Consider the following 26,223-nt stretch of genomic DNA (forward strand, 5'->3'; position numbering starts at 1 on the left):
AAAGCAGCAAGAAGAGCAGGCTAAACAGGGGGCAAACACTTTTTCATGGCACTATATAGACCTGTGTGTATCTTACTGAATACTTTTTGTTTGTAACTGTCAAAGGGTAATGCACAAAATCCAACTGGATGAATAACTGTATTCTGAAACATAGTACCACACAAAGAAAAACTGCCAGGAAATTGGTTGGAAATCTTAAAGGTTTACATCCTTGAATGTCAATCATTATTTTAACCAGAATATATAAATGATGAATTAATAACTTAGTCAATGTTAAAAGGCAGCAGTCTATCAGAAACAGGCATGTATATGGCTCACATTTAAAAGTTGCCCTTTGTGAACACCTCATTACAACATGAACTCCAGCTGAGCCAAGCTATACTCACCTCGCTCATGAATAAAGCCTCCCCCTTTCAAATCCTATTATCGGGCAAATGCAGTGTAAAACAAAGTTGAGACATAAATCACTTTAGATGGCATTATTTGGCTTATTTGAATACCTACTATATTGTTTTTGCCTCAAATGTCCCCAAAATCAAACTTTGAAATGTCAGCTCCTTGCATTTATTTTTGCCTGTTGTGCCCAGCCAACACAAAGGTATGACATACCTAAATAACCACTAAAATATCACCCCTTTTTCTTAACACAAGCTTGATGACATATGACATAACAAAAATATAATGGTTACTATTCTTGAAGTCTTTTCACTACAGGCATAACCCTGGTCTCTTTTGTAAGGTGACCCTTTGGGATTTATTTCCCAAGAGTCAAAATGACAATTAAAACAAAGTTACATAAGCTTAATCACAGTGGAAGTGATAGATTTTTTCCGCTGTATATGAGTGGATACAGATTATTGTGGCTTTCTGGAAATAGAAACTATAATGCATTTGGTCCGCTGGAGCCTTTCTGTGAATATTACCTTGATTCATGTAGTATGCAGATTTCCAAAATGCAGAGAATGTGAGGTCCCTCAGAATTGTCACGAAAGGAACTGTTGTCACTAAAGCAATGGCATTGGGTTTTAAATGCTTTCAAACTGTATCCTGCAATCATAGTGAGTGAAAATTGCACCATGAAAAATGGAATGAATACCAAACACCCATACACAGGCACAGGTGTGGGTTTTATAGCCAAAACTATAACAAATTATAGTTTCTAATTCTAAAAAGTCTCACAGATATACAGTACTGTGCAGAAGTCTTAGGCACCTAGACCTAATTTTATATATATATATATATATATATTTCTTTTTTTGTGTGTGTTAGTATAAAAAAAAACACATTTGAGATTTCCAAATATTCATTTTCCAAAAGATTACATTTTACAGAAACATTTGTGTATTTAATGTAAAAAAAAAGTTACATATTACTGTAAGCAATTGACTACTTTTTACATAAAAACTTGATCAAGGCTGTCTGAGATCAAAAGCAAGGAGCCAACCAAAGTCTGCAGAAGAACTGTGGCAAGTTCCCCAACATGCTTGGAACAACCTCCCTGCTGATTGTCTTATAGAACTGCAGGACAGCGTTGGCTATCTCAGGGAAGCGATGCAGTTTTAACGCCGAAGGGTGGTCACAAAAAAAAAAGATTTGATTCAGTTTTAAGCTATTCTGCCAAATTACTAAAATGTAGCGTAAAATGTATAGTACATTTATTTAGGACCTATCATTGAATTATTTTTGAAAGAATCGTATCTGTATCATATCGTATCAGAATGTTATACAGGTGCCTAAGTCTTTTGCACAGTACTGTATACCGTGAGACTTAAGGGGTTAATGTTTGATATGCACTGGCATAGCACCATTTATGAGGCAGTTTTTAAACTGTGACTGACAACTCTAATGTATGTCTAATTTTATTCTTTGAAAAGCATAATATGCTTTTTTGTAGGGAATTCTCACTGTGCATAATAATGTCTGCATAGGGATGAAATATGTCATTCTGCCAATTTATGATGGATGTAAGCAACAGTGATAAGAATATTTTAAAAAATAAAAATAATAATAAAAATTGGTAATGTACCTATTTTCAGGATGTCAAGCAGCTGGAAACACTAGGACCTTGCAGTGCACCTTGCATGTGTGTCTACATTTGCCATTTGTTTAAATAAGCAAAGAGCAGTAGAAATTTCCACCTTAAATGTTGTTCTTCCACAAAAAATTCACATGATCAAAAACCCAAAAAAACGAAATGTTGTTGTTTTTTACAATTGCTAACAAACATTCATAATTAAAGAGTTTAAAAACTCTTTATTTTCTCAGTCAGGCTCAACCACCAAAAAACAATAGATTTTTACAGCCCAATTTGCAAATGTTTGCACACACCATTTCAAAACTAATACACTCAAGTTCAAATATGCATTCTATAAACACATAGGCTAAAATTCAAGTGGATAGCTAGGCCACAAATACTATATAGAAATGCATTCATAACCCTAAAAACATTTTCATAATAGTTATAGAAACAAAGCGCTGATTGCAGTTGATGCAGATTGTGCTTCTCATTGTGAATTGGTTATTGAATAAAACAATCACACCTGATTCAGTTGGAGATCTGCCCAGGTACTGAGGGAAATTCAATTTCATCTTTTGAATGATTTTGTTCAAAATGGAGCCAGGAAGAAATACAAAAGTGGGTTAAAGAGGAAGAGAAGTGACTGGAAGATGGACAAATTTGTGGTGCCATACAACATACAACATAACATGGATGCCGGTTGCCAGGGATGGATCAGACATGCACAGAGGTTCTTTCCCCAGCATGTAGAGAGACATGATGTGATGTTGACAAGAACATGTGCCCAAATTACAAAAAAATAGCATTACTGTACAATACCTGCAACTTCCAATATATTTCTCACTGTAAACTACTCCAAGTTTGTCAATGAAACATTTACTGCAGCATTTATATGACTTGTCTTTTTGCATATACTGTGGCACATTCCATACAGTAAAGATTCTATTGCAGATGCCATTCTGCTTTGTAAAGGAAAGTTTTTAAAGAAAAAAAAAAAAAGAAAAAAACAAACAAAAAACATTGCTATATTAATGTTACAAATTACAAAAACAAAACAAAAACTAGAGAGCACAACGCTATGCTACTTCAAAGATTGACAACAATTGTGCATCTTCTGTAATTCCACTAGTTGTTAGTGTGTTTTTTTTAGCTCATTACCAATGTAATATTGACAATGTATTCTTGTCTGAACTAGTGCCGGTGTTTTTGTGGATGAATTCATTTTGAGACATGTTTGCAGAGTTTGGCAGAATTGGTGCATTTTGAAAATGAAATGAACTGTAGCACCAAGCTGCGTGTTGGTGTTGAGTTGTATGAAGAGTTTTGCAAAAGTCAACTCAGTATTGAAAAAAGCTTGTTAGCAACTGCAAAAACCTGTAAGTAAATTGTTCATTATTAGGCTAAATAATCATTTGACATTTCACTTCCTCTAAAACATTGAATAAAGTATACAGTCATCCATCCATCCATTCATTCATCCATTATCTTAACCCGCTTATCCTGAACAGGGTCGCAGGGGGGCTGGAGCCCATCCCAGCATACACTGGGCGAAAGGCAGGAATACACCCTGGACAGGTCGCCAGTCCATCACAGGGCACACACACCACTCACTCACACACTCATACCTATGGGCAATTTAGACTCTCCAATCAGCCTAACCTGCATGTCTTTGGACTGTGGGAGGAAACCGGAGTACCCGGAGGAAACCCACCCACGTAGTCTAGACTCCAGTCCATTCAACTGTGGTTCCCGCATTAATGACTGATTGCATTTGCAGATAATGTAGCATTATTATGAAAAACTAGATCTAGGATACTTACTCTAAAAGCAGAGTAGGGGTGGTGATCTTTGTCATTTTTCTCTTCAGAAGCAAGGTATGCCCACTCCTCTAGTTTAACCGCCATTCTTTACACTCAAGTGAGAGTGTTCTCTTTTGAAAGACTGTCTAAAAACAAAATATCTGCTCCTTCAGATGCTTTTAACTCTAATTGTCTTTATTTGTTCTATGATATAGAGCAACAGTTAAGCAACAGTCAATCATCCTTTCATATTTTCATATCAGACAAGTGAATAGCCAACCTGGTCGTAACAGACAGGGAAGGGACCACAGCACGTCAAAATACTGCCTACTTTTACAGTTTCTCAGTTACTTTGATACATTTCTCAGATCAGAATGAGATTTGAAATTCTCAAAACTACTTGTTCAACCTCCACATCATCTAGTCACTTGTCCACAAGATTTTTCATTCTTTTGAACAAATTGCTTTGGCACATTCATGCAAATGATTATGTACAATTGTCTGCCGTTTCCTACATTAACAACATGGCTAACCATTTTGACTATCTTGTTTGTAAACAATGACACACAGACTTGTCATTCTAATGGCACTGACATGTACATTGACATACATATTTTCTTTTTAGAGATAAACTAAGGATTTTTACAGCTAATTCATTGTATGGTGCTCTTTGAACGAATTGTTTAGAGAAATGCACTTACTGTTTTGCAAATCTTAAGGATGATTCAAGAAATGTTTTGATTTTTTTCTCTTTACAATAAATTCAAGATGTGGGAAATGCCCAGATCTGTACTTGTTTGGACCCAAATTTCTTCAAATTAATAAGTCAAAATGTAAGAGTGTTCGAGAACAAGAACAAGTTATTCAGCTCATTATTAAACAGCTGTCTTGAGAACATTTACAGTAGCATGATCTTTGACACTCTGAGGGTCATCGCTTCTGCAACATTCCCTTATTACACTGATTGTGTGAAATGTTCTCCTGATCAGTGCAGAATATACTTTTAACTAATTTCCAACTTGGATCCTTTGTTCAACTGGCAGAACTGAAGAACTCAAAGATTATCCCTTGCAGAAAGACTGACCAAATACTTAGATTATCTTCTTGTGTCATCTTCTCTTCTTGGTTTTATTAACCAAAACAAACTGACCCTTCTCTGTAGAGTGACAGCATTGAAGTGACAGTCTGCACTCATGCCCATCATATCACTATGGTGAGATGTTCACTATTGGCACAAAATGGCTTGACAATAGGTTCCTTTCAGCGCCAACAAATACAAACACAGGAACATTGGACTGTAAAAGTTGGCTCTGAAACAAAACTGCCACCTTTACAACTTTTACTGGAAATCATCATTATAATCCTGGTCCCATTACCATTGCATCAACAGCTTGGCATCTGAAAATAATGATGACATAATGAGACAAGGGCAAAATAAACTGTTGGACACTCACTGTAGGCTCCCACATCTCTTATCCTGTCCTCAGTGGTTCTGTATTTTTTGATCCAAATGCCAGTTTCTCTGCACTATATAAACAAACGCCTCAGCTGGATACCTTACATCTTCCACTTCAAAAATACGCTAATTAACATTTACAAATGTGGTATTCAGCAAGCATACCAATGTTTGCTGGTCATAGTTGTTTAATGTTAACAAGCTAGCATTATATTGATTTCAAAGTCATTAAGGGTTTGTGTCCTCATTAGTCTCATAAGGAAGCTGTTCATGCATTGAGTAATCTGTGAAAAATATAGGGTGAGCCAACACAGAGAAAGGGTACATCCAATGAATGGTTAGTTTCCAACAACCAAGACAGAAACATCAATATTACAGATTTAAGCTTAACAAGTCAAAAAAAAGAGAAATTCTGAACCTGAGACTTGCCAGTGTGGAGAAATATTTCCTTATTTATTGCCTTTTGATAGAAATAGTACAAAGGTCAACGTTTCTACCTGACCTTCTCACAAAGTGCTGCATAGTTCACGAGTCAGTCAGCTGGGTGAGTGTAAACATCCCAGCCCCATACACTTAGTATCATAGGATTGGACATAGAAATGGGAGATTCACAGTACATGCTATATTGACTACAACAGCAATGTACTGTACAGCACACGCATTGCTCGAATGAACATCTTTTTTTAACATGGATGAAAAAGTTGATACTTATGACCTTGCTATATGTCCATTTAATGTTTATGCCATGGAATTTTATGATTGCTATACAGGACAAACTGGGCCTGAGGACAACAGATGAGATTTAAGAGCTAGTTTGAGTTAATTGTAAGGACCACTGTGTAGGACTGTTAGCTTTCAAAAGAGATACAAATATTTTTCTGCATATTTGTATATGTTTTTCTGGCATTTTGGACGCACAGTTGCAGTGTTTCAAACATACTGCCCCTGTCAGACAAAGTGTACAGCAGCTTGACTTGTCCATGTTCTTGTCTCTGTATAATAAGGTGTCTACCACTCAAATGTAACAATTACATATAAAAACAAATAAAATAAATTCTATAAATTTAAATATTAAAATATTATAGGAATGTATTAGTATATAGTCATAGTTTTTAATTATTATATTAATTTTTGATATTTTCAATATATTGTTGCCTTTATGTATGGTACAGAGATATATTAAAGAACATTTGTTGCATATAATAATGACCTCCCTGTTATTGATCCGATGCAATTCTCAAGGCAAAAACAGCTGCTTGATCTATTAGTACCGTGGATCCATAGGATTATGAGTGTAGGCTACCCCACGTTATGTTTTCCAGTAACCGAATGCTGTACTGTTTGGGCGTGCGTGCGTGCGTATGCGTGTTATAATGTATTGGTTCGTTTATGCTGCGACACTGTCCTTATATTGATCAACATGATCACTTATTGCTGAAGACCCATGAGAACCACCAAATGATGTCATTTCAGACATACAGGTCTCAATACCTCCCTCGCAGCCTACCATTGCCATCCATCTGCTGCTCAAACTTTTCTGTGGTCTGAACCGGCAGCGCGGCGAAAGCCCAAGGAGCGGTAATGAAAGTGGATCTATCTCTTGTTTTCTTTTGGGAGGACTTTCACAGGCGGACGCTAACCACTAGTAAGGCTTACAAGTCCCGCTCTGAACACTGCGCGTGAATAAGCGAGGAAAAGGCTACTGCCACCAAACAGAATGCGGGCACGGAGTAGTGTTCTGGATCCCATACTACTGCTGATGCTGTTCGGATACTACCCGTCAATGGTAAGTTTCCACTATCGTGCCGTAGGCTGCATGCTTGATATCATGTCTAAAGAAGAAACACTCGAAAAGTGACTATTAGGAAGATACACTCAAATGTAGGTGCCATTAATGTTGGGAAATGTGTCGGGGCGAACGTTAATCGTGTCAACACACCGAAATGGCAAAGAACTGCATTAAATAAAAAATACATATTTATTTTTAAAAATAACCTTGCATTAAAGAGGGAACCGCTGTTATTCATAGATACCCAATGCAACACATTGTAGATCTCCGTATTGGAAGATCATGGGCTATCGGGCGTTTCTTTCATCCGAATGACAGCGCAGTCTTCGAAATTATTTGAGTAGCCTACAACATAGCACATACTGGACTCAATTAATGTCATTCAAGGCAATGCTCTTGATGTACACGTGGGCCTAGTTGACTGGTCATTTGCGTTGTTAGTTATTTTTCTATCTTGAGTAACTGAAGTTTGACGAACATTTGGACCTATAGCTTCTGACTACAGTGTGTTTTCTTTAATACCTGCTGTACACGAAAAATGAAGCGTGCATTGAATTTTCACTTAAAATCGTAGAGGAGTAGCTACAGTCTTCACTTGGAGCGAACATGTATTGTTTGAAAGTGCCCGTTTGTGACGCAGTATTTTTCTATATTGGAATGTGGATTTTCAATAAAACAAAGGCTATTAAGAGACTTTCTATTAAAAGTGAACAAAAAACCGATACTGCTTGCCAATGCTTAAAAGAATATATAGACCTTTAACGTTACTGTCGCGACATAAGACGTTGTGTTGTCTATACTAGATATCCGCAACGTGACAGGCTCTGTGACAATTCTCAGTAGTAATTCCACACGAGCAAGTTCATTCTTGAGGCAACCACTTTTCCGCAATTACGCACATGCAACATGAACCTAAACATGTAGGTTACAACATATAACTATTACATTGAATACAAGTAACTGGGCTACTTTTTTAAGTTTTGTCACAAATGATGCTTTCACGTGCGCTTTGCTGCAGGGCTATATGGTTGCTCCTGTCTTCGAGTGAAAAATTCTAACTGGAGGCGCATGCAACTGGCTGTCAAGTGAAATTAAATTGAACATAATTTTTTTTTTTTTTTTTTAAGTACTCAATTGGGAACGTATCAGTGGTGTATTCACTTAAAATGCTTACCTTCCTGCTTGTCGATGGACTGAAATAAAATAAAATAAAATAACCCCCGATGTTAAAGGTTTCAACTGCTTACATTAGGTGCGATTTACTGCAGTCTCCCAAATAAGCTATATCTCCCCTAGAAGCCTTGTATCCTGATTGCCTTAATTTCCGTTCAGTGTTAACTGCTCTTTGCTAGCTGCAGCTTCTTCTAGATCTGGGTAACAAAAATGACTCATGTACTTCGAGGATTCCGCGCTGTATTATACGAAATCTCAAAGTAAGCTCCAGATCTTCCTTTTATTTATATGGGTCACTGATGGTCAATGTTTGATTGAAAAATGCGTTTCCCGTCGTTTATAGCGTTTCTCCGATTTCACTTCTGAAATCAACCATGTAATCACTCGACGATTAAAAAACTGGAATGTAGTTCCTCAAACTTTGGTGACTATGTTGTCATTTTTTTTAGCCTATGCATCAGTCATTCGTCCAAACATTTAATTTGTAATTGTATTATTATGAGACATTATGAGACGTGGCTTGCAAAGCGCTGTTTTGGTCGACATTAGACAATGTCCAGTGATTAAATTATATTTGGAAATAGGGCATCTGCTTTGTGGGCTGGTCTTACATCGCGAGCCACTCATTAAACTGACTCATTGCTTGAAATAAGGTTACACCCCATCTGTTTATCTAAAACTGTGATATAACGTGGACATGCTGTTAATTTCAGTCTTTTTGCCATAAAAGGTTTATGGCTATAAGTTGTTGGTTGGAGCGGCCCACAACACTGTAGAATTGTGTTATTTATTAGATACAGTCGCCTCCAAAAGTATTGGAACAGCAAGGTCAATTCCTTTGTTTTTGCTATACACTGAAGACAATTGAGTTTGAGGTGAAAATATGTACATGAGATGACTGATCAGCTTTTATTTCCTTGTGTTTTTTTATCTAGGTTTGTTAAACAACTTAGAACATAACACCTTTTGTATCCAACCATCCAATTTTTAGGTGAGCAAAAGTATTGGAACATGTGAATGACAGGTTTCTTGTTGCCCAGATGTGTCCTGTTTGATTGATTGGTTAAACAATAAATAGTACCGAATGTCTATTCTTTATTCTTTTATTGTTTTATTCTTGGGTTTTGTGTGATGAATTAGTGTTAGAAAAGATAAACCAACATGAAGACCAGAGAGCTGTCTTTGGGAGAAAAGGAAGCTGTTTTGAAGCTTAAATCGATGAGAGCCATTGCACAAGCATTGGGGATAGCACAAGCAAAACCTACGTGCTACCTTCTGTAAAGCAAGGTGGAGGACTTGTATGGCTACTCCTGGAGTGGGCTGATGATGGTAGCAGCAGGATTAATTCAGAAATCTACAAAAACATTATGTCTGCCAATTTACAGAGAAATGTGTCCAAACTAATTGGGAGGAACTTCATCATGCAGCAAGACAATAACCCAAACCATACTGCCAACACAACAAAGGACTTCATTATGGAGAAAAAGTGGAAGGTTTTAGACTGGACAAATCAATCACCAGACCTTAACCCTATTGAGCATGCATTTCATCGCCTGAAGAGGAGATTGAAGTATTGGAGGGCCTTGCTGTTCCAATACTTTTGGAGGGGACACTAGGTTGGCATTACTGATATATATTGGATACAATAGGGTGCTGCAATTATTCTGGCAAAAAACATACAAGTGTCACTGTGGGAAAGGGTTCAAAGAGAAATAATGGATTGTCAATGTTAACATAGTTGAAAGAATCGCCAGCATAAGACCAATGCTTAAGGCTTTGGTTGGAAGCACAAAATGCATAAATGTACTTTGTGCTGACCATTGATGATTTGGCATTTGATTAGAGTCCAGCTAAACACAGGGTAGAATGCAATTCACATTTATGTTGTTAGTTTTCCCAGAAAATGTAAGAAGTCTTGTGGATTCAGTACTGATGATATGTACTGTACATTACTGTAAATTGCCAGCCCTTTTCACTTCCACTATCAGGCAGGCTTTTTGTAGTCAATTTACTCATGATATCTGCAGTGTGGGTTTTAGACATCACCCGAGTGCAAATTCCATAGTATGAGCTCATAACATAACTAGGATGAGTCAGCGCTACGAAACGATAAATATAAGGAAACTATCAATGGCTGGGCATGTTGAGTAAGAAATATTACTGACACCCTTATCACAACTGAATATTCACATGCATTATTCATTTCAACAGACCATTTATTGTTTCTTTAAGATCAATATTACATCCCAAAGCAAAAAAGTTGTGCTCTTCTCTGAAGAGGAATGATATGGAATATTTTTATGATGGTGAAAGCAATATCCAACTTTATGTCAAAGGAAGAATAATATCAGCCCAAATTATGTCCCACAGATGCTGCCAATGTAGTAGAATTATTATATTATGCAGAACACTAATGTTCGCTGGCTGCAAAAAACTGCAAGATGCATGTCTGCTAATTTGAAACGCGATCTCAAATTCAGGTGATTAACATGACAATGCAGACAATCTTCTAGGTATTTATTTCTTTGAACAGCTGTAGGTATTATGGATGTCCTAGAGTAGGAAAACAGAATTGCACCTGGAAATGATGCATTTAACCCTACTGAGTAGTAGTAGAGTACTGTATACTCCCCTTGTCCTAAGGGTAAAAAACGACCCGCCTTCACTAAAGCCTTCACTGGAACGGGCGGTCTGCTCCCAACTGTCCACCTATCTTCTCCACAACAATCTCCATGACCCCAACCAGTCTGGCTTCAAGAGTGGCCACTCCACTGAAACCGCCCTGCTCGCGGTCACTGAGGCACTCCACTCTGCTAAAGCAAAATCCCTCTCCTCTGTCCTCATCTTCCTCGACCTGTCGGCCGCCTTCGATACAGTCAACCATGAGATTCTGCTCTCATCGCTGGCTGGGATGGGTGTCACAGGTTCTGCACTCGCTTGGTTTTCCTCCTACCTCTCTGGTCGCTCCTACCAGGTGACTTGGAGGGGCGCACTCTCCGACCCTCAACCCCTACGAACTGGAGTCCCGCAGGGCTCGGTTCTTGGGCCTCTCCTCTTCTCGCTATACACCATGTCTCTTGGTTCTGTTATCTCTTCCCACGGCTTCTCTTATCACTCCTACGCTGATGACACCCAACTCTTCATTTCCTTCCCCCCTGACACCCAAATCACCACACAGATCTCTGCCTGCTTGGCTGATATCTCTGCATGGATGACTTCCCATCACCTGAAGCTCAACCTTGCCAAAACTGAGCTTCTCTACATCCCTGCTAAGTCCTCTCCGTCAATCGACCTCTCACTGACTGTGGAGGACTTTGTAGTTTCCTCCTCCCGTACGGCAAAGAATCTTGGGGTGACTCTTGATAACTGCCTCTCCCTGGCTCCACAAGTATCCTCCACTGCCAGAACCTGCAGGTTCTTTCTGTTTAATATACGCCGCATCCGTCATCTCCTGACGGAGAAAGCCACCCAGCTCCTAGTCCAGGCGCTCGTCATTTCCCGCCTGGATTACTGCAACTCCCTCCTAGCCGGTCTCCCAGCGTGCGCCATCAAGCCCCTCCAGCTGGTCCAGAATGCTGCAGCCCGCTTGATCACCAGTCAGCCCAGGTCGGCTCATGTCACCCCGCTTCTCATTGGCCTCCACTGGCTTCCTATTGCCGCACGCATCCGATTCAAGGCCCTAGTGTTGGCATTTCAGGCTGCTAAGGGGACTGCCCCACATTACATACAATCCCTGATCACTCCCTACTCCCCAGCTAGACCACTCCGGTCTGCCAGCTCTGGTCGCCTTACGATTCCCTCTCTACGGGCACCTGGCGGTCGAGCTGCACGTTCACGCCTGTTTTCCGTTCTGGTTCCTCAGTGGTGGAATGACTTGCCTACCACTGTCAGGACAGCAGAATCCCTCCCCCTATTTCGACGCAGACTCAAAACACACCTGTTCAAACTCTACCTTAGTCCCCCCTTCTGATACCCCTATCCCTGTCTAACCCCCCCCCAAAAAAAAAAAAATAAAAAATAAAAATTGCACTTATGATGACGACTATATGTTTAGAACAGCAGTCCAGGTGTATTTTTCTAGTTCTGGATGTGATGCTTTGACTTGTGGTAGAACCTATGCACTTGTAAGTCGCTTTGGATTAAAAGCGTCTGCCAAATGACTAAAATGTAAAAAAATGTAAAGCCCTAAAATGAAGCTTAATTGAATTTTAAACCCCATCTATTTTGCACGAAGAAACAACTCATCACAAACGTTGTCATCAAATTTCTAGTTGAAAAAATATAATTTAGGGGGTTTTCTCTGCTGTGTATAATTTCAGTGCCTTGATCAATACTTCTGCCATAATGTAGTTATGAGGTGCATCCAGCTGGTATGTACTAAGCAGTGATGTCACAATGCCAAAGTTTTGACTTTGGTACAATACCTGCACAAATATCAGAATTGTGTCAAATCACACAATTTCAACAAGGCTGGTAGGCCTATCGTTCAGAATCATTTGTGCTTGTTTGATTGAGAAATCGCTGTGATATATCTGGGCAGGGTCTGCTCTCCTGATACAAGTCAGGGATGCTTCTGAGCTTTTGGTGAGGACGTGACCTGGGTGCAGTAGGGTTGAATGGCTTAATACAGGTCTTGCCACCTGCAAGGGCAGCATCTCTCCGGCTCCGGGCTGCTTTTCATACGAGCACCGGGATCACGTTATAGGAGGGCAATGACTTTTAGACCTTGCATGACTGTCCTGTCGCCTTGCCTCCAATGCAAGAGACAGGTGCTTCTGAAGAGTGTGGTGCCCATGTTCTTCCTGAGCTCAGCAGATGCGTCATTTCTGAGGGCGGATTCAATCAATTTTTTATCTGCGCTATTGCTAAATTAGCTGGGTTGTTAGTTGCATCTGCCCCACGGTACCAAGCTGAGCATTCAGAGATGTCTGGATCATGTGGGGAGGTTTGGCTTCCTTGCATTCGACCCTGCTGTGAAACTACTGGGGCTTTAGTTGAAAATGGCCTGTCCCAGGAAAGCTGCACAGACAGGCACACAGGAGTTGGTTGTACACCGTACCTCGACGTGTCACACTTGTAGGCTGGGGCCAGCAGCTGGTTAATAGGCACTGGAGGAGGAGGGGCCAGGGGAGCTCCACTCTCATCACCTGTCATTGCTGGGGTTGAGCCAGAGCCTGAACGCTCCAAGTTATGTTCTGGAAGGGCCTACCGGTCGTTTGCATGGAGCAGGTCTTTGCCGTTGTCCCCAGAGCTATCAGCAAGGCTTAGGAGCACCCCTCCCAGATGAGCTGGGACCCTGCCTCCATGAGGGTCTGGCCTGTCCTCCTGAGAATGCATGGCATAAGGCTCCAGACAGTCTGCCCAGCTGCCATCTTCGCAGTGCAGTCATGCGCAACGCAGACGGTGCAGGTCATCTTAGACCGTCAATCTCTTCAGGACACATAACAGCACAGAACGCCTGCATTGCATTCACACTGCTTCATTGTCAAAAAATATGTCCATCATCTTCCAGTGAGGGCCTTGAGTGAAAATATCCTTACTCATAGTGGTGCGTTTCTGCTCAGACAAAAAACTTCAGCTCGGTAGAAACAGTCTCTAGCTAGGTTACTAACCTTACGCTGAAACTTTCAGAAGAAAGACTACCGGAGATGTTGCCTAAATAGCCACCGTATGTAAATTTGGTTGCAAAAGCACATCTTCGCCCTGATTGGCCATCAAGATGGCATTGTGTAGATCGTTTCCAGTTTTGAGTTTAAAGTGAAGCTAATAAGGAAATAGAATCATGCTTGTTTCAAAGCAAACATGAAAAACTGCTAACTACACCCTTCGCCTTTATGTTTGTCCAGCGGTCTTATTTACAAAATTATGTAGCGATACTCATTAACATTGCTGTAAATACCTGAAAAGCACATATTTCCAGGGTTTTTGCTGTTATTGAAAAATGTGGCAGACCTCATTGCACTGATGCAGGGCACCAGGTCCAGGTTGCCAAGGGCAACAGCAGGCTGAGTGCTCTTGACAGTAAACGGAGCATTTGGTGGGGCTGAAATGCTGTTAGGTTTGTGTCAATCTGCATTACAATACAATAGGTCACTTAAGTTATGCTCATGAGTCATGGACAAAAAAATAAAAAAAATTAAAATTAAAAAAAAGAATAGATACAAACCAGAATGTTGAGGTACGTGATGGTATACCAACCATCATTGCATGCAATAAATCTATCGTCATATGGACATTCAGCTCTACACAGTTTAGGCTTATTTACTATAGCTCAGAATGGACAGGAAGCTACTAGGTAGTGAGGATGAGAGCAAGGAGGAGTCCTATTTACAAATAAGTGAGTAAAAATGCCTTACAAAGAGCTTAAAAAAAAAGAAAAAAAAAACAGATTAATGAATGGCTTAAAAAAAAAAAAAAAACGCAGTCGCAGACTGAAATGCGGCAAGCGTCTGACCTCAGAAATCAAGATTTCAGAATTAAAAAGAATTAAGAAGTAATATTAAAGTACCTGAGAATCAGCAGACAGGAGATACTGAATACTGATACTATCAAGAGCGTCAGACCTCGGGAACTGAGATCTCTGATCATTTCGGATGATTTTGCACAAGCGTACAGTAGATTTGATTGCGTATAGAGGTATTAGGTCAAGAAAGGTGTATTATGGATATTTCAAAACTGAATATGAATGAAATAAACTCTTGTGGACTCCTAGTCCTATTCACACACATTAAGTCTATATAACAGCTTACAGAACAGCCGTTTCACATTCTGTTCAAAATGTTTTTGGTTGGGTGTTTTAAGATTCCATTAAACCTAAGAAACAGCTGCTTAAAAGCATGCAATTTGTGACTGAGTCACGCTGCGAGGGTGGTCACGTTCCCAACCTCCTATCGTCCAAGAGCATTAGAGGAGATACTGAAAGGCCATGCTGCATAGGGAGAGGTGAGGTCATTAATCATGGCCAGAAGACACTTATTTACTGAAATAAGCCTCTGGAGAACTCAACGTTTTACCGCAGGCTGCAGCATCTTTTGTTACAGACCCCCCCCAACCACCACCACCCACCACCCGCCCCCACATGCGCCTGAAACAAAGGCAATAAGAAAATTGAAATCTGAGCAGATAGCCTAAGTATTATTGCTGTAATCACTGTATTGTGTAGGATGAACGATTGTAGGCTTTGGAAGGGTCTCCATGTTCAGATGAGTGGTATTTGGCTATCGCATAGACATAAGAATTGCTTCCATTTCATACCTTAACCAAAGAGCGTTTGTGTGTGTGTGTGTGTGTGTGTGTGTGTGTGTGTGTGTGCGCACTTGTGCACTCGAGATGTGTATTTTCAGTAAGTGTGCTGACAGGGACTAATCTCCCCACAGACTATCGGGCCTAAGGAGGGCTGGCAGGTGTACAGCTCTGCCCAGGATGCTGATGGCAGGTGTATCTGCACTGTGGTGGCCCCAGAACAGAACCTCTGCTCCAGAGATGCCAAGGGACGACAGCTCCGCCAGCTGCTGGAGAAGGTATGTTTACACTCACCGACATTCACCATACCCAGGGAAAAGAGTCAATTAATGTACAGTCCAGAAGAGGCTCTGTTAAAGGGTTCCAGGATGTTCTCCTACAGATTCTTAGGCTTGGGTATTAGCTCTTTAGATCCAAATTGAATGTTTTGCTGCTTCACAGTGTCAGACACCTTGAAATTGCGGAATATACTTTGCGGCGCTGGATCTATTAAGACATGGGATGCTATATTCCAGCCAGCGTATGGTGGGTCGTGAGCTTTGGTGAAGTGGCATTTTCCTCACTGATTTTGACACGCCAGAGCCCTTTGGTAATCTTGTGACTCACTGTGTGCTGAAGTGGGATGAGAGGCACTGCTCAGGGTGGATCAGTCAGGATCTTCACCACCCACTGACTCTACCCAGGTCTAATGTGAAGGTTTCCGGCCAGTTTATGGAATATTGCTAAATTAAGGGCTTTGTCTTGCAATGTGCACATGATCAGCCTATTCAAAAACCAATCAACAGGAGTCTTGAACATAAATATATATTTTTTTTTTGTTAAATAGCCAAAAAACTTGAATCACAATTATTGGCCCCCCTCATTTAATGTTTTGTGCGGCTACCTCTTGCGAAAATGACAGCCATGAGCCTTTTGCTGTAATTTGTGATACAGTTCGAGAACACATTCGGATGCATTTTTCATCATTCCTCAGTGCAGAACTTTTCAAGATCATAGATTACCATGGGTTTGCACTTATGGACTGCCCTCTTCAGTTCAGGCCACAGGTTTTAAATCTTAAAAGTGTGGAGACAGAATTTCCACTGTTGTTTGCCACATGGAGAGTGGCAACACCAACACAAAATAAATTCTCACAGGTTTACGGCAAAAATAATAAACTGATACAAAAAACTCAAATAAAAAAGGCAAAAGAAAGTAAAAACCAAGCGGCAGCCTTTCAGCTAGCAAGCTCCACTGCTTTTCAGCTGCATCTTTCTTTCAAATGCTGTGACAAACTGAAGGTTAAACAACCAAACAGCCAACCAAACCCACGGTCCCAGCCCAATACTGTGGATGCGAGCAGACTTTAAGCACCTGGGCTGATTAATTAATGCAACCCAGGTGCATGTGCTCTCTCTACCAGAAGGCGGGATAATCTGCTTCTTCAGCAGACCGAATGTGACACATGGATATTGTTTTCACTTGAACATTTCTGTGTGGATTTTGATGTATGTCTGGAATCATTGTGCTGCTGGAAAATCCACCTACAACCAAGTCTCAGCTCCTAAGCAGAGACAACCAGACATCATTTCCTAGTACTTTGTTGAATTCCTTATGCCATTGATGTTAAACAGTGCCCCTGGCCACTGGCAGCAAAACAACCCCAAAACATGATAACGTACCTCTATATTTGACAGTAACTATGAGTTGCTTCTCCTTATGAATGAATTCGTCGTCATATAAAATAAATAATATCATCATAAATTCATCCCTTTGGCAAGACTGTGCATAAGATACAAACCTCAATCATAAGAAGACAGAATTAGCTCTCCACTCACTCCTACGTGACAATTTAAAACTTGAATCGGATGGTATGGATGGCAGTGGCTTGCTTGTGCATTTGATTTATGCTACAATCATAATGTGTGTGATCTTTACCAGTGATTTGATTAAACTTGTAAGACATTAGCAAGTTAATCTTAGTTATAAATCATTGAAAGAACTGGTGGCCAACCAATCTTCTGCCCCAAGCATACTTAAAATTGTTTTCAAAAAATGTTTTTCTCCATGTTTGGAAATAGGAGTAAGTTAATCATATAGAAGTTATATGATTAAGTAATCACAGTTTGGTTGTGATAATGATAGTACTGGAATAAAGTTGCTGTGTTGTGAAACAGCTTAGACAGATGTAATGGTACTGCATTTTACAGGTACAGAATATGTCCCAGTCAATCGAAGTGTTGAACCTAAGAACACAGAGGGATTTTCAGTATGTCATGAAAATGGAAAATCAGATGAAAGGACTGAGATCAAAGTTCAGACAGATTGAGGCTGACAGGAAAACAATAATGACAAGAAATTTTCAGGTAAGTGCTTGTCTCCCTTTTATTTGTTTCCTTTATATGTTGTTATTGCTATTAATTCCTTCTATTATAATATAGAACATATTACATTTGGGTACTCAGCTTGTAAAGAAAATTAGTAATAACAAAACTAAGTGTGGACCAGCCCCGGGCCAGAGCAGGGAGGGATCTAGTGGTCAGGGTCTATGTGGGGACCAATGACATAGGTATGGGTAGGTTTGAGGTTCTGCAACACAAATTTGAGGAATTAGCAGAAAAGATTTGGAGCAGAACCTCCATGGTTGTCTTGAGTAGAATTCTACTTGTACCATGTGCAAGCAGAGGAAAGCAGAACTTTATCTGGAGGTTTAACATGTGGCTACGGCTAGGAGAGAGGGGTACACATTAATGGAGTATCGGGACTCCTTTTGGGAATGGGGTGAGCTGTACAAGCGTGATGGGCTGCACCTGAACCGGACGAGAACCTTTGCACTGGGTCAGCGTATGTTTAGGGTAGCACAGGATTATTTAAACTAGGGACTTGTGAGGGGCAGGGAGGATAGAGAGTGAAATGGGCAGGGAGGCACAGACTGCCCAGAAGGAAATGGCAAAGGCAGTAATAAAATCTTTGTAGGCCCGCTTGTTTATACGGCTCATCGTGTCTCATCCACGGGTCACAGGAGTTGAAGGAGAAAATGGATGCGCTACAGCCCCTAATTCCGGTTCTGGAGCAGTACAAAATGGACACCAGGCTGATCTCCCAGTTCAAAGAGGAGATCAGGAACTTGTCTGCGGCACTGATGGGGATCCAGGAAGAGATCGGGGCCTACGACTACGAGGAGATGCACCAGAGGGTCCTTAGCCTGGAGAGCCGGCTGAGGAACTGTATGAGCAAACTGAGTGAGATCCCCTTTCATTGGTTCCACAACACGTTTTGTGGCCAAAATCACCACATACTCTAGGACAGAAGACACATGCATATTAAAACATCACTTAAGTGTTGGTTAACTGGTACTCGCACTCTATACCAAGGTGCATTACAAGCAAGGCAAGCTAGATAAATAGCTAACAAAGTAAGTCCAAAAAAGGATTTGGATAAATTGTACATTTAAATTTGGAGCAGTATGAAAATGCTAGGTAGCCACATTATGAAAATTAATATTGCCTGCTGGTGAAAAATAGTCACCATAGACATTAGCTAACCTTGAATTAGCTAAAATATCTAAACACAATGTTTCTATAGCTTTCTTGCAAGCACAGACTACTGGCATGCTGGAACTTATAAAGAAGGAAAGTGCCAAATTCAATTCAGTCTCCCAATCTGAACTCTCCAAGAGAGAATCAATTTAAGCTTCCCTAACAGAAATGACCTGTCAGATTTATTTCTTTATTAGACAAACCAATTTCATCCAGGATCAAAATAATTTACCAGTAGTCCCTTGGGCTTTGACTTGCCACAGTCTAGGACACAACATGGCATCTCAGGTCACCCAGAGTACTAAATTGTCCAATTGGGGGAAGGTGGTCAGCTATCAGTGCATTAGATTAAATTACAAATTTACATTTTCACTCAGCCAGAAATAAGATTCAATGAAAGTTTAGGTATTAGGTTATAGGTATTAGATAGACCTGTATGCCAACTCATTTATTGTTGTTCACACAGGTGTGAGAGTTCCTGGTTACAACAAAAACCTTCAGAAACGCTGAACTAAGTGACTTTACCATGGGGTGATTGTTGATACCAGATTAGTTGGTTTTAGTATCTCAGAAATTGCTGGAATTTTCACGCACGGCAGTCTCTAGAATTTACAGAGAATGGTGAAAATGGCTTGTTAATGAGAGAGGTCAAAGGGAGACTTAAAAATGAATTAAAGTGGTCACTGAGTGTAATACAGATGCATGTACCTGGCTTCAGAAGTCTTATCCGTGTTATTTTATTAACAGCATGTGGAAAATTAATGAAAATCACCGGTCCTGTGACAATAAAGACATCTGGAACCCGATTTGGGGCATGGATGACGGACCCTCAGGCGTCTCTAGGCAACAACAGGGTGAGCTGTGCCAGTTGGCTACTGTGCTTTTCAATCAGTGTGTTTTCTCACTTCCATTATTAAATACATTTTGAGGATCAGCCCAAACAACACTGCTTCATTCTCAGTCCATACTGTACATGAATATGGTCTACAAAATGTTTATTTGTTTATTTTGAAATGTAATGTTCATTTAGAGAGTATCATGAATTGGGTAACAGTTTACAATAAGGTCACATGACTGGCATGAACTAATGTAGCTCTTAACTACTGAAAAGTTAAGCTGTTCAGCTTTGTTTATGTATTAGTACATCATTAATACATAACTGCATTATTTCATGCCAATTGTATTTGTTAATGGTTAACTAATTCTAAGTTTATCCTGTGGTTTGCTAATGTATTAATATTCATGTAACTAATACATTAGTTAGGAGTTAAGAAATACATTAAGTAATGAAAAGTTAATTTCATGCTTAATTAATGCATTTGTGAATCATTAATTCACGTTATCAACTACATTCGTTAATGCAATTTAATGTGACCTTATTGTAAAGTGTTACCATGAATCGTAATGTTTGTATGGCTTCAGATGTAATAATTTAACATGACTGGTTTCCTATTTGGACACAGGTGTGGTATATGGACAGTTACACCAACAACAAGATTGTCCGTGAGTTCAAGTCGATGGATGACTTTGTGTCCGGGGTGGAGTCCCGAACCTACAACTTGCCTTTCAAGTGGGCTGGGACCAACCACGTGGTCTACAATGGCTCCCTGTACTACAACAAGTACCAGAGCAACATCGTGGTCAAGTACAGCTTCGAGACAGGCCGCATCCTGGCCCAGCGGGCCCTGGAGTATGCCGGCTTTCACAACGTCTATCCGTACACCTGGGGGGGCTTCTCGGACATCGACCTAATGGCAGACGAGCTGGGCCTCTGGGCCGTGTATGCCACCAATCAAAACGCCGGCAACATTGTCATCAGCCAATTGGACCCTCAGACTCTGGAGGTTCTCAAGACCTGGTACACGGAGTACTCCAAGAGGAATGCCGGGGAGTCCTTCATGATCTGCGGGACCCTCTACATCACTAACTCTCACTTGACCGGAGCCAAAGTCTACTACGCCTACTCCACCAAGACCTCCACATACGAGTACACGGACATCCCCATTCACAACCAGTACTTTCACATGTCCATGTTAGACTACAACGCCAGAGACAGATCTCTCTACGCTTGGAATAACGGCCACCAAGTACTGTTCAATGTCACACTTTTCCACATCATCAAAACTGATGATGACTCTTAAAGGGGAATCCTTTACAGGGAAAAAAAAAAAAAACCACCATCGTTCCTGGTGAAGCACTTTTGTATAAGTATATTTTTCATTCTTCTAAAGTGGACAGCATTTACATCATAGTTCCGTGAAATAATGCCTTTTATACATTTGCTTAAAAAAACAAAACAATGAAGTTATGAACAGAATTGCGAATATTTATCTTTTCCTCCATCCTGCTTTGCATTTTTCCCCTTAAATTAGTGGTGCTTTTTTGTTTATAGCAAACTTTTATAACTATGTACTGTACAAGCATGCCTTATTTACAGTACATATTTCTGATGATACAGATGTCACCGACTGTTGGTGAAAGATTTTTTTGGTAACTGCCCATTGTAATGCAATTGTTTGAGCTGTTATACAAGGTTGCACACGAACTACTGAAATATTTGAGAAATAGGGAAGTAATAACCGTTCAACACCACAAGGGATTATGATAGATGAATGATGAACTTCCTTCAGAATATTTATTTATTTATTTATTTATTTATTAGTCACAGGGAATCTGAAGTCCTGTTTGAAGATATATTCAGTTGCTTAAGACAGTTCTTAAGTGTTTTAGGAACAAAATTCAGTCACGCCTCTCACTGCAACCTTCATGCACTGCACCCACTGGTGACATCACAGCACTGACTGTGTTCTGTAAGGCTACAGTCCCTTTACCAGTAACTTGAGGTGATAGGGATTTCACCAGTCATGTCTGCCCACAACTTTCCTTTTTTTACATACACAAATCCAAACTAATTAAGATATTGCAATAGGTATAGTTGGAAAGATAATTTGGCCGAAGAATGTTAATCATCATTACTTGCAAAATCATCTCACTGCATTTTATTTTTCCATTTTATTTTCAAATATGAACTGATTTGCCTTTAATATGTGATAAGCTATCATTATGCCAAAAATGTATTTGATCTTTGAATCTATAACCAAACAGGGCATCGTTTCCCAAGACTCTCATAGTGCTAACATCATCATAAGAACCTTGGTAAGGTGCATTGTTGATATTCAAGGTGTTTCCAAAACTCCTCACAACATTGAACTTACCCCAGACCACTCACAGAGCAGCAAAGTGTGGTAAAGAAGTACAGTTTCTTCCTAAACTAAAAGAAAAAGAAAAAATGCAATCGAAATAGTTAAGCTGGATGTCCCCTCATACATTATTTCAATATTAAGGTCAAATGTATAATGTGTCACTGTCACATGAATAAATACATACAATGCAAGTAAATAAATTGGCAAATACAAGCAAACAGATGGTAAATGGACTGTCTGTAAATAATTTAAACTGTGTAAGTCACTCTACATAGTCAGAGTGTCTGCTAAATGCCTAAAATGTCAAATTAAAGTGCTATGTTAAAATTTTATGTCCACAAAATGAATTGCGGTATCAATTATTGACTAGCTATAAATTGAACTCTTCCTGCCTCTGAAGTGGTTTTGGTAAGCAGTCGTAGAACTGCAAAATGTTAGCAACGATGCATCATAAGTTCTGTTATTATTGGGAAACAGCGCCCTGTTTCTACAGAATATTGTAAATTATTGCAGTGACCATCCTATTTACCTGTAAGAATCAATGCATAAAGTATAGTGAGATGTGGTGAGTTTATTTCTCTGCTAAATTGGTATCATATATGTATATGAATTATCAGTATCATTTGTGTTTGTATGGACATTCACTGTTGTATATTTATCTTGTACTTAAGAATGTTAATTTTAATGTGAACAGTTGAATATATATTGTAAGTTGATGTAGTTTTGCACTGCTGTTGGTGTAACTGGTTTTAAGTAACTGCATCATACTTATATTGAAGCCATTTAACTTTATAATTAAGAGCACAGTAAATATATGGGAGTGAAGGTGGTGTGAAACATTAGCCATCTTCATTTAATCACTGTAATGCCGCTTTGGGTTTTAACTCGAGCACGATTCGTGATTCAACCGCACCTGGTCTCATCTCCTCTCGTTTGTACTAAACGTTTAGTGCTGTTATCGGAAATTCTGAATCCACCTCAGTCCAGATGGCAGACTTAAGCACCACGTTTTTAGAAGTTATGGAGAAAACTCTTGAAATCCCCCTGAACTGTGCATGGGAAAAACGGTTTAAAACACATTGTAAATGTAGGTCTATCCACAAGTACCACTTCCAAAGAAAGCTTTGGAAAAAATGTTTCCCCTGATAAAATAATCAGTATTATTCTGCATTTCTATATTTATTGTTTGGTCTTTGTCAGTTTAATCTCAACAGAAACAGTGATGTCCTGCCAGTGTATTGGTCCTGGGCGTAGTTAACTAATGATAGCTATTAAGACCACCAGTACAGTAAGGGTATGAATTGTCCATCAGCTGTGCAATTATCTTTTAGAGGTGAGAGAAGCAGGGATCCTACAGAGATTTGTAGGGCAGAGCACAACAGGTACAATAATGATGATGGTCAATCGCAATCCCAAAGAACATCTGTCAGAGTTTCCCTGCTCATTTTCCAGGCAGTATCGTTTTTCTGGCTCACGCTTGCAGATTGCTGCCTTGGTTAATTGGTTTCCAGGTGCAGTCTAATTACTAACCAATTATCTGTTATTGGTAGGTGGGCTCTACCCTATTTAAGACTCATTGTCCCTCTGCTCTGTGCTTGAGTGTTACATTGTGTTTCAGAGACTGAGCCAGGTAGAGGTAGCCTTCAAGGCTGGTTTTTCATTAGAGACTTAAAGGCGTGTTACCCTGTATTCAGGTAACCGCATCAGGTTTTCTTTATTATTTTCTTTCATATATTTTCTGTTTTCTGTCCTGTTTTCCGTTTTCCCATTTCTTCTCTAGTGGTTCTCCCAGATTATGTAGGGTAGAACCCTAGACTATATTTGTGGTTATCACATGTTCTGGTGGTAACTTGAAGATTCCCTTTTCAGTCGCGTCTGGTCCTCTGTCCCCACGCCCTTACAACATCATTACATTACACTACATTACAGTCATTTAACAGGCGCTCTTATCCAGAGTGACGGACAATAGTGCAAATCTGAACCAGGGACAAGTGCTTTGAAGAGCCTAGAGGAAAGTACTGTTCCAAGTCGTAGAGTGATCACATAGATAAAATGTGAACCCTTGAAGAATAAATCAGCTCCTTTACTCTCAGTAAATCAGAAGAGTAAAACATCATTATCTTTACAGTGTAAGAACATTCCCTGGGATGTGGAAGATCCCTATGCTTCCATAGGGAATGATGGAAACAGACTCATTCTTGCGTGCAGACCTTTGAAATGTGTGCTGTGGTACCAGCTCACAAACTATCGTATTATTAAAACGCAAACATACTCAGTTTTCCTATTTAAACACTGCCACAGAATCTTACAGTAATCATGGCCCTCAGAACAAATAGTTGTCACTTGAAGAATGCCATCCTTGGTGCCTTCTCAATGCAGTTAAATTCTCTGCCAATACCGTGCATGATTTGTTTTGGGGCTGCTTTCTCAATCTGAAAGGTTGATTTCCCTCAGGAGACAGGCCCAATTTCAAAAAGTAACTACATTTTAGTAGAGCACAGAATGGTTTGTTTTCATCCAGATTGTTATGTTGACAATGATCTTCTTGTAAGAGGCACATCTCTGAAAGTATTTGTTTTCACATTCGTCATTTTAAAAGTATATTTTACCATCCATAATATGTAATCACTGATGAATATCCACTGATAACAAGAATCCCATAATGCGCCTACATTTGGGACTGTAGATTTAGCGACCAGGTAGAACAATGGGAGGTACACTGCTACATATATCAGTGAAGGCACATGATTTGATACTATCGACAGTTTTGAAACCATGCCAAAAATGTATTACTGGTCACCTCTCCTGAAATTTGAATGTCAGTGTCAGTTCTTTTTTTTTTCTTTTTTTTCTGAGGTTTCAATTAATTTTTCATGTTTAATTCCTTTAGAGCCATACAGTATCTGAATTTCAATGTCGAAAACGAGAGACAAGGCTGCTAAAGGAACATCTTCTCATATTATGAGGAGGACAACTAGCCTGGCATGCAGCACTGATGCTTGCCTCCAGTCGCACTTTCCTCAAAAGGTTCACCGAGGTGTTTAGCACCTGTAGTGCTTCCATGGCAACAAGAAAGGAGAGACCACCTTGTTAGGTGGCTTGAGTCATAAGTCAAGTAAGTGTTACTTTATATTTACAGTGTTAAAATGCTGGTATAAAAAAAAATACAAAATAAAAGGCTTGGGAACAGATGTCTGACTTAATTAGGACAGAAAGTATGACTGAATACATTTAGCAAGAAAAAAAAAAAGCAATTACTGTTCTGCTCAGTAAAACAGCAAAAAAGCAATACTCGGGGTGTTTAATAACAAAAATCTATGCAATTCCACTGACTCTGTCTCAACCAACACTTAAGCAAGTTACACCAGAGTATGAACTTTGATCACTTCAGGCAGGATATGACATACATTTTTCCACTGTTATTTCTCCCACTGAATCACTCATTAGCAGCGCTAAATTAGAGAGGAAATGCGTACTGACCTCCATTCAAAACAATTGTTCAGATATTGCTTTGACTCATGACTTTGTTTTTTCTGAATTACAAAGCAACTATTATACAAAGGTGGGAAGTCAATACAATTTCTTAGACCCAGAAGGAAATGTTATTAAGGAAAAGCTTCATGTCAAGGGCAAACTGTCAAAACAGATCATTTGTTATGTTGCTTCTGGCCTTTGAAACAGTTGGTTGTCATATCCTTCCCATTACTGGAAAACCCAGCCGTGCATCAGAGAGGTGCGTCCTCAAAGTGCCTACGCCACCTCAAGGCAGAAACCGCACAGGGCCAGTGATATTCCACCAATCTCCAGTTACATCTCGTGTGCCATTTCCAGAAAACAATCACAGGTTTGGGCATAGCGAGGAATTCTGGGGCCCTTAGAAGAATATTGCTCTGGGGCGCCCTTACCAAAACAAATATATTTTTATATATACAGTAAAGGACATTCTAGGATCCCTCCCGCCAAGTTCTGGGCCCCTAGAGTCGTCACCACCTTTCACCCCACGAGTGATAGCCCTGATCACTGGCC

General features: G+C 39.8%; 1 protein-coding gene and 1 long non-coding RNA gene across 2 annotated transcripts in view; one reads left to right on the forward strand and one right to left on the reverse strand.

The window, feature by feature from the left end:
- Positions 1–26,223, reverse strand: part of LOC133128660 (uncharacterized) — a 35,920-nt gene that overhangs the window by 1,754 nt on the left and 7,943 nt on the right. The window lies entirely within an intron of this gene.
- Positions 6,837–23,360, forward strand: LOC133129824 (noelin-3-like). Its single transcript, XM_061244167.1, has 6 exons — positions 6,837–7,058; positions 15,611–15,754; positions 17,666–17,821; positions 18,478–18,697; positions 19,742–19,848; positions 20,458–23,360. Exons 1-6 carry the CDS (start codon positions 6,990–6,992, stop codon positions 21,133–21,135), a joined length of 1,374 nt encoding a protein of 457 aa, XP_061100151.1. The 5' UTR covers positions 6,837–6,989; the 3' UTR covers positions 21,136–23,360.

Source organism: Conger conger, chromosome 5 (genome assembly GCF_963514075.1).
Source record: "Conger conger chromosome 5, fConCon1.1, whole genome shotgun sequence".
NCBI classification, from domain to species: Eukaryota; Metazoa; Chordata; class Actinopteri; order Anguilliformes; family Congridae; genus Conger; species Conger conger.